Raw genomic sequence first — 9,664 nt, forward strand, 5'->3', positions numbered from 1 at the left:
AGCCTGGAGTACACCCATAGAATGTAGTGTAGCCGCAGCCTGCCCAGCGGCCATGTAAGATTTTCCGATCAAAGCGGAAGTAACCCTACACGGCTTGGATGGCAGCAGAGGGTGTGACTTCCAAGACAGAGCGGAATTTGGAGCGAGATGTGCCGTGAGAGTCTCTTCTACGGCCGGCATCGCCGCATAGCCGTGATCCGCCATTTTAGAAACCGTGGCGAAATCAGCGGCTGCGGGATTAGTGATGCGCGCCGAAAAAGGTTGTTTCCAAGACCTCGAAACCTTGTGGTGGAGGTCTTGGAAGAAGGGGAGGGGCCTACGGGGTTGAGACGGAGTGCGGCTAGACAAAAATCGATCGTCCAGTTTCGACTGGGTCTGATTTTGCGCCGGCTCGCTATCCCACTCTAACCCCAGCTTATCCACAGCGCGCGTTACAATGTCTAATAGTTCACTGTAAGACGGGGAGGAGCGTTTCTCCTGTCCACTCAGAGGGAGAGAACTCTTCGAGCGCTTGCACATGGCCTGGAGAGAGCGAGAGAAAAGGAGAGAACTCCATTGACTTGCCCTCTAAGCGCCTCGGCTCGCATGCGTCACCCCAAGCGACTGTCTTGTGCGGCAACCGCAGAAACGGGATAGCGGGGGTTAGACGCGAGGCCTACTTTATTTGAGAAGGCCGCGAACCTCGAGCGCAGTGCTTTTAGCCGTAGGCTATCACAGTGTCGACAATCAGAGAGGCCGCTAAGCGCAGCTTAGGCATGTTGTAGGCCCAAACATTGCACACACCTGTCATGAGTGTCTCCTCCTGCGATGAACCTGTCACCTGACTTAAGATTGAGGCCTCCCCAGGACGTACCGTCGTAGGAAGAACCCCGCTGAAAGGAGGTGGCCCTTTTCGAAACTGGATAGTGTAACCGTGTCGAACGGTGCATAGTACCCACCTTGAAATATCGGGCAGGCATCTCCACGCGGCCCAATAGTCTGCCAGGGGTCTTGGGCATTCTGTTTCGGTTGGAACGTACGCCTGATTCTTCCGTATAGGATCCCGGAGCACCTGAGTGGCGGAAAAAGCTATAACAGGAAGAAGTCAGATTGTCCTGTCAGGCCTGCCCCCCACCCCAAAGGTGGGAGCTTTGGAGGCCGTCATAAACGGGCCATGCTCGCATGACCCTTGGGCTTTCTTTCTAACTCTGCCCGAAGACTGCCCGAGGCGCAATATGCGGCGGGACCATCAAGATCGGAGTCAGGAGACCACAGCGAGTGGGGCGAATATGCTTGTGCAGTTCGTCCACACTCTCTAAAGGAGGGCCTGGCCTCCGAAGACGAGCGGAGGAATCAGGAACTGCTATTAGGAACCTGAGAACGAGAGGTCTTAGCTGTCGAACTCAGGTCTAACCGCTTGCGTTGTCGTGGGTGAGCAGGTGGGCGAGACCTAGGACCCCAATAACAGACCGTCACTCGAAATGGGGGCGTCCAAAAGAAAGGTCCTGTCCTTCTCCTTAATGTCAGTGAGAGTGAGCCAAAGATGGCACTCAGCTGACACTAAACCTGCCATGGACCTGCCCACTGCTCGAGCCGTGTGCTTGGTAGCCCTTAGTGCCAAGTCAGTAGCTCGTCTGAGCTCTTTAACGGCCTCTGGGGTCAGGCTTTCTCCCTCGTCCAGCTCCTTGAGCACATCTGCCTGATAAGCCTGGAGTACACCCATAGAATGTAGTGTAGCCGCAGCCTGCCCAGCGGCCATGTAAGATTTTCCAATCAAAGTGGAAGTAACCCTACACGGCTTGGATGGCAGCAGAGGGCGTGACTTCCAAGACGGAGCGGAATTTGGAGCGAGATGTGCCATGAGAGTCTCTTCTACGGCCGGCATCGCCGCATAGCCGTGATCCGCCATTTTAGAAACCGTGGTGAAATCAGCGGCTGCGGGATTAGTGATGCGCGCCGAAAAAGGTTGTTTCCAAGACCTCGAAACCTTGTGGTGGAGGTCTTGGAAGAAGGGGAGGGGCCTACGGGGTTGAGACGGAGTGCGGCTAGACAAAAATCGATCGTCCAGTTTCGACTGGGTCTGATTTTGCGCCGGCTCGCTATCCCACTCTAACCCCAGCTTATCCACAGCGCGCGTTACAATGTCTAATAGTTCACTGTAAGACGGGGAGGAGCGTTTCTCCTGTCCACTCAGAGGGAGAGAACTCTTCGAGCGCTTCATCCCACTCTAACCCCAGCTTATCCACAGAGCGCGTTACAATGTCTAATAGTTCACTGTAAGACGGGGAGGTGCGTTTCTCCTGTCCACTCAGAGGGAGAGAACTCTTCGAGCGCTTGCACATGGCCTGGAGAGAGCGAGAGAAAAGGAGAGAACTCCGTTGACTCGCCCTCTAAGCGCCTCGGCTCGCATGCGTCACCCCAAGCGACTGTCTTGTGCGGCAACCGCAGAAACGGGATAGCGGGGGTTAGACGCGAGGCCTACTTTATTTGAGAAGGCCGCGAACCTCGAGCGCAGTGCTTTTAGCCGTAGGCTATCACAGTGTCGACAATCAGAGAGGCCGCTAAGCGCAGCTTAGGCGTGTTGTAGGCCCAAACATTGCACACACCTGTCATGAGTGTCTCCTCCTGCGATGAACCTGTCACACGGCTTGATGCATCTCCTGTAGCTCATCGTGTCCGCTGAAGAGGAGTAAACTGCTCTTAGAAGAAATTAGCTGAGAACACGATAAAAGAACGCTTTCCTACGGGCGACAGATGATTCGCTTCCTGAAGGAAATTAAATCTGATGGAAATAGCGCGCAGCATGCTATATAGCTCACCTACGTGCGCATTGGGGGCGGTGCTAAGCGCTATTTGGCCAATAAATTGGCGTGATGGTATAAGGGCTTCAGACATTCGTCACACCGAAGGTGTTCCCAAAGCGATGACGTCATCGCTGCATCGAAGTGAGCCTATGAGAGGAAACTTTGCGTAGATTTCATCCTAAATGTGTGCGTATGCACAAAAGCTAGATTTTGCGTACGTACAAAAGTTTTCAGCTTTATAAAGCCATGCGTACGCCAGAACCTGCGCAAAATTCCCTTTGTAATACCCAGTCAGCGGAAGATTGTGCGTACATGAATCTCCACCCCGTCTCCTCCCCGAAATAGCCATATATGGAGCTTACAACGCCTAGTTTTAATATGCAAACGTCATCTGCCAGACATTCGTCACACCGAAGGTGTTCCCAAAGCGATGATGTCATCGCTGAATCGAAGTGAGCCTATGAGAGGAAACTTTACGTAGATTTCATCCTAAATGTGTGCGTATGCACAAAAGCTAGATTTTGCGTACGTACAAAAGTTTTCAGCTTTATAAAGCCATGCGTACACCAGAACCTGCGCAAAATTCCCTTTGTAATACTCAGTCAGCGGAAGATTGTGCGTACATGAATCTCCACCCCGTCTCCTCCCCGAAATAGCCATATATGGAGCTTACAACGCCTAGTTTTAATATGCAGACGTAATCTGCATATTATTTCCTTGCATATTTCCATCCACGTGACACCGTTTAACGCAGTTAAGGGTAGCCTACAGCGCGTTAGGAAAATATGAGATATGGACTATAAATGCGTTTTGAGACATCACTATTCTAATTTATTAATAATTTGCCTAAAAGGTAAACTTATATTTTAGAATGTTTATAGCCTATATTTTGTGGAAAGAGATAGGCCTTATTTTTTTTGCAGTGTAGCTGTCTGACTCACCGCATCAATAACAAAACACTTTGAAAATAAAACGCGCATATCTTACAGTTTCCTTCAAATTCTATCTTTTAAATATGATGTCTGTCACAATATTGGGAAGAGCATGAAAGGGGTTATCATTAGGCTACTGTTTGTGCGTGACACCTGTGAGGTTATACGGTCATCTGACCTTTTCAAACCAGCAACACCATCTTCCAATTTCTGAGGAAATTATTTGAAATATTTAGATAATTTTATTCTCCTGAAGCAGGTTCCATTAGCATTAGCATCAACAGAAAAAAATAAAATGGCTACTACATGAACTCCATTGGTTTTGTGAAAGAAATACCAAATTAGTCAACACCGTCAGATGTCACCACCATAAGATTTTCTGTTCCAATTATATCAAAATACTTAAATGTGACTCTTGAATAAAAGCTTTATAAACAATAACATACTCACTGTTTGTTTTAATACAGTAATTGACTTATTCAATGTATTTGATAGTTAAAATTACTACAAATTCAGGTTTTCATCACCACCGTCAGATGTGTCAACTCCATCAGTTGAATATTTTGATAATATTTCATTATATTTTATATTTGTTGTGGAATTGTTGATCACATGTGAAAGTGTAATCTGTCTGCTAACATGAGAATGTGTTTTGAAATGTTAAAAAACGTCTTGAATGCTGTTAAAGATAAAGCTGAAATTATATTAGACAGTCCAAAGAGAAAAGTTGGGAGGTTGTATCAAAGCATTGGTCAGTAGCTTAGTACATATAAGATACATAAATGTAGTTTCATTTGTCTGAGTACAAGGTTTTATTTTTTTCAATTTTCACCCTGTTTTGTCCCACTTCTCAAGAATGACGTGGTGTCCGTGACGTCAACCGTAGGTTTCCGAAGAGCGTTTTTGAAGCCTAAAGTAGGCGGAGCCGGCCATCGCCATTATGGCAGAGACTCCCAGATAATCTAAAATGGGCAAAGAGGTGGGAGCTGGTTGCTCAAAACACGCCCACCTAGCTCGACGGTGGTGACAGCAGCGGCAATCCACCTGTCACTCAAGTGGCCACGCCCTTAATTATGCAGAATTTGAAGGCTTAATATAATTTAAACGGATGAGTTATAAAAAAAAAATATTTTTGTACCAGGCTGTAAACATTTTTTCTGCTGTAAATTTCAGTAGCCCCTCACTGCAGAACAAAGATCCAGGGGGCGGGGTTGGAGATGGTAGGTTTAGGGGTGGAGATGGGTGGGATTAGGGAGCAGGGGGTGAAGATGGGTAGGTTTAGATATGTAAGGTGGGAGGAGTTGGATCTGGATCCAACCTCGCCCCCTGGATCTTGTGTTCTGCAGTGAGGACCATCTCGTAAATTTGGGCATTTTAACATGGGGAGTCTATGGATCTAACTCCCTTTTGGAGCCAGCCTCTAGCGGCCAGTCGATAAATTGCAGTTTTAGTCACTTCCATGTTGGTTTCAGAGAGTAAAACCAAAAAGCAGCTCATTTTTTTAATGCAGTATATTCAACATTAAAACAAATAACCAAAAAACTATTTTATATTTTGTACCCGAAAATCTTGCATTTACTATCAATGTTGAGTTACATCAGGTCACATCTACACAGGGGGAAAAATGGTGTAGTTTCACTCAGAAATTGCTAGTAAATTTCACAAGGTAATTGGAAGGTTGTCGCTTGAGTAAAACGTGAACTCGCGATGCCTTGAAAGTGGACAAAACCGGCTTTTTTGACAAAACGTGTTAAGGGTTCAGATCGCGCTATATGTGGAGAATAATGCAATCAGCTCATTTTTTTAAAGTGTTTTTTTTTTATATATAAAGTAATTATAATATTATAACTATTTGATAATTATTATAAAATGATTAATTAGAAAGGTTAAATGCCCTTGACCGGGACAGCGATGGAAAGCTGTCGCTTTAAGATTGGTTTGGGAAGCGAGCTCTGCTCTCGCGCTTCATTCTGCGGAGCGCTGTCACTCTCGAGCATCTCATTCAAACGCCATGCAGTGAGCCGAATGGATGCACAGCTTGTGAACTCTGTGTACCGCATTCTGCGCTTCAGCGGACGGACATTACAGCCAAATGAGTGACGGAGGGAGTGAACAAACTAATTAGACCTCAGAGTCGTCATGCAGTTCCTAACACAGAGGTCCGAGCGTTTCGGGTCAGACATCACTGAGACTTTAGCGTAATGCGCCGCTGTGGATTTCTCCAAGAGAGCAGCTGAAGTGCTTTTTCCGCTCTCATTTTTATTTCGACTGAATGTTCCAACAAGAATGTCCTTTGTTTAGAAACTGTATACTTATGCCATAAAGAAAAGCGCAAGTCTTGTTGGAAGCCGGACAAATGGCTTTTGTTGTCATAGGAACCCTGTTACTGATGCTCTCTAACGTCTATAGCGCTTCAGGTGAGTTAAAACACTCGTTTATTGATCTGATTTTTGGTTCTATACTGCAATTTGCGATTTGAAAGTAAGTTTAATCTTTAAGTTTGACTCTCAGACCATATGTTCGTATCACTGTAAATACAGCCAGGTGGCTATCAGTTTTGGATATTTAACTTATTGAATGTGAATTTTTTGATGCAATATATTCAACATTAAAACAAATAACCAAAAAACGATTTTATATTTTGTACCAGAAAATCTTGCATTTACTATCAGGTCACATCTACACTGGGGGAAAAAATTGCTAGTAAATTTCACAAATAGTTACAAAGAAATGGCAAGTAAGGTAGAAAGCCTGAAATGGTATTTTCTAGTGAAATGTACTCCATGTACCCAGTTTGATTTACAACTTTGACAAATCATTTTACAGTGACAACAACAGTAACAATACAATGTAAAGAATTCAGAACTTAAATGCTAGAAGTTCTTTAATACTTTTTAATAAGTTCATTCACTGTTTCAACTACTTTACGTGCAATTACAGTTAAAGGAAACTGAGTTGAAACTCATCAAATCAAAGAGAAATGACAGACTTTTTGTGACAAATTAAATAAATGGAAACGGTAATGTTTTTATAACATAATGATCATTTTTATTGTGAAGCGAGAGACAATAACAAGATAAAGTTTCCATTAAAAGATGAAAAATATCATAATCACACTGGATACAACACAAGGCAGCTGTGTTATAAAATATTCATGTTCAGGCACTTCTCTAAGCATATTACAAAAAAAACTATTGTGTTTGATTTCTTCATTCGGCAACTAATAATACAAAACAAGTGCAAAACAAATTTGCAAATACAAATTTTGTGCTGTTTAGAAAGGCATTTCTAGCTATTAGAAATGCCATTTATTTTAATTTGTTTTGACAGTATGCCCATTATTACAGTACTCACAGAACAGAAGTCTTAAATCTGGACATGACAGCAACAGTTACAAGTAAATAGTTATAAAAGATCTGTTTCCATTATCTCCTACACCCTTCATATGTTTACATTGCGGTGAAGTGACCTGCAAGAGACTGACCGAATACGTTTGGCAGATGCAAAGAGGGATGCCACTGCTGTATCATTAGTCTCCAGGACAGCATGATGTGTCCCCCTGCTGAGGCCAGCTTAATGGCCTTCTGCATTACGGGAGACAGCGGCTGCTGTACACGCCGAGCTTTAGAAAGAGACTTTATGAGTTATGCATCTGTCTTCCCATTGTGGGGGTGCCCGAGCTGAAAGGATGCTTAAAATAGACCTATGTGTGTATTAATATGCAGTGGGTTTATCGATTTGACTGTCAGCTGTGAATGTGAAAAGCATTATGTGCTGTGTGCTTTGAGAAAGTTCAGAGTTAAAACATACCGTATAATATGAAAGATGATAGATAATGCCAGATAATAGTAGACTTCATACTCCGGTTGCTAAGAGACGTATGTACCACAGGCAGATCTGGATTCACAAATTGTTTTTGAAGGTATTCTTAGTCCAAATTAGACCAAATACGAAATGGTAATAATATTTTTCTTAAATAATCCAATACATTGTCCATTTATTTCGACTATATACTTGGATTAACTACAGCTCTTTTAATCCAATGACTGTTCTATTATGTATTTGTTTATCGTTCTATCAATCCATCGTTCTATTGTTCTATCTATCGTTCTATGTTGATCCTATTATTCTATCTATCATTCAATCTATTTTATCTACAATTTTTTTTTAAGACATGTTGACACCATTTACAGTAACAACATCACATCAGCTTTGCTTAATTTCTCTATAGACCAATGATTTATTTGGCTTATTGCTTTTCACTTAGCAAATAGGTGTTCCACATTTAATTTTCGTAAGTAAGTGCGCTTGTTCCTTAAATAGGGGGAATGTGGGTGTGTTTGTGTTTATATTTATTTGCAGAAAACTGCAGACTGCAAAATCTCCCGCAGCTGTCATTAATGTAAAAGGTCTGAAGCTTAGAACTGACATAAAAAAAGCTGTTCAGTTTGTGTTACTTAGCAGTTGCAGTCACGTTAGGGTAAATGGCCAACTACGAGAGGTTGAATGGGGTTGACAGAGATAATGGTGTTTTTGAAACGATGACAAATGGCCTGAGATGGATCACCCAGCAGAGATGTAAGCTGTCACAGTTAGCCGATAAGAACAGTTTTTTCAGCACTGTGAAAAGCGTTGTGCCTGGCGTAAAAATGGGTCTAGGATTCATACCAGCAGATCTCTTTCATGAACGACTATTTTGTTTTGTTCTTTGATCAGTGTACACCAGTATGCACCCGTGCACCTATTAGTAAAGTCTGTTGAGGAAAAAAATCATTAGATCTTTACTGATCCCAGAGAGCCTGGTTGATGCTCATGTTATTTGAACATGTTTGAAGCAAACAGCTTTGAAAATCCGACTGGGCATAAGGTCCCTGGTCATTGTTTTCAAAACACTTAGCATTAGTGATGGTATATTTAAGCCCTAAGGAAAAAGAGGGTGAAGAATGCTTGTCTAATATTTGTAAATATCAATTACTGTAATGCATTACATAAGGCAATAGCTCATGGTCACTAAATATAACTTATGTCAACAGTATTTCAGCAGGAAGACACATGATCCTCCTGTGTTCATCCATCCAAACGTTCTAATGTTATATCTATAATTCTAACATCTATCATTCTATCTCTAAAATTAGAGAACAATCTATAAATACTTAATATTGTTATTCTTCATCACTCAAAAAAAGTGTCATTGTAAAGCTGCAATATTCTAGAAATCACAGAATTGGAATGACCAGCTTCTCTTGCAGTGGCTGAAAGGGTCATCCCTTTGGCCTTCATCTGGACAACCTCCTGTCACAGGGTTTCCGTCACCTTAGAGCAGCCCGCCATCTTGCAATCTCAGTAAAAATTGGAGGAATGATGACAGTTAATTAGGGTTTGTCATATAATTAAGGAAATTAGCACCAGGTGCCAGATTAACACCAATAGATTTTTTTCTAAAACAATAATGTTATTCTTCATCACTCAAAAAAAGTGTCATTGTAAAGCTGCAATATTCTAGAAATCACAGAATTGGAATGACCAGCTTCTCTTGCAGTGGCTGAAAGGGTCATCCCTTTGGCCTTCATCTGGACAACCTCCTGTCACAGGGTTTCCGTCACCTTAGAGCAGCCCGCCATCTTGCAATCTCAGTAAAAATTGGAGGAATGATGACAGTTAATTAGGGTTTGTCATATAATTAAGGAAATTAGCACCAGGTGCCAGATTAACACCAATAACTTGGAAGTATCTGTAAGTTTTCTCTAATTTTGATCAGAGTTCTTTTTCAAATATCTCATTTAAGTTTTTTTATACCGTGCTTCAGAATACAGTTAGTTTATGAAATATAGAATAACTTCAGAATAACTAAGAAGTGCCTTGAAATTTAGGAATTTGTAGGTTCTTCTCTAATTTTGATCTCCACTCTATCTATCTGTCTATCTATCTATCTATCTATCTATCTATCTA

The 9,664-nt window shown here is 42.5% G+C and overlaps 1 protein-coding gene across 1 annotated transcript in view; it reads left to right on the top strand.

The window, feature by feature from the left end:
• The first annotated feature begins 5,708 nt into the window (after positions 1-5,708).
• The window catches only part of LOC107597576 (roundabout homolog 2-like), a 63,432-nt gene continuing 59,476 nt past the window's right edge, over positions 5,709-9,664 (top strand). Inside the window, exon 1 of the mRNA XM_016288708.1 lies at positions 5,709-6,132. Within this exon, the coding sequence (XP_016144194.1) occupies positions 6,072-6,132 (61 nt within the window). The 5' untranslated portion in view covers positions 5,709-6,071. The remainder of the gene's footprint in view (positions 6,133-9,664) is intronic.

The sequence above is a fragment of the Sinocyclocheilus grahami genome, unplaced genomic scaffold (genome assembly GCF_001515645.1).
Source record: "Sinocyclocheilus grahami isolate Dianchi unplaced genomic scaffold, SAMN03320097.WGS_v1.1 scaffold233.1, whole genome shotgun sequence".
Taxonomy (NCBI): Eukaryota; Metazoa; Chordata; class Actinopteri; order Cypriniformes; family Cyprinidae; genus Sinocyclocheilus; species Sinocyclocheilus grahami.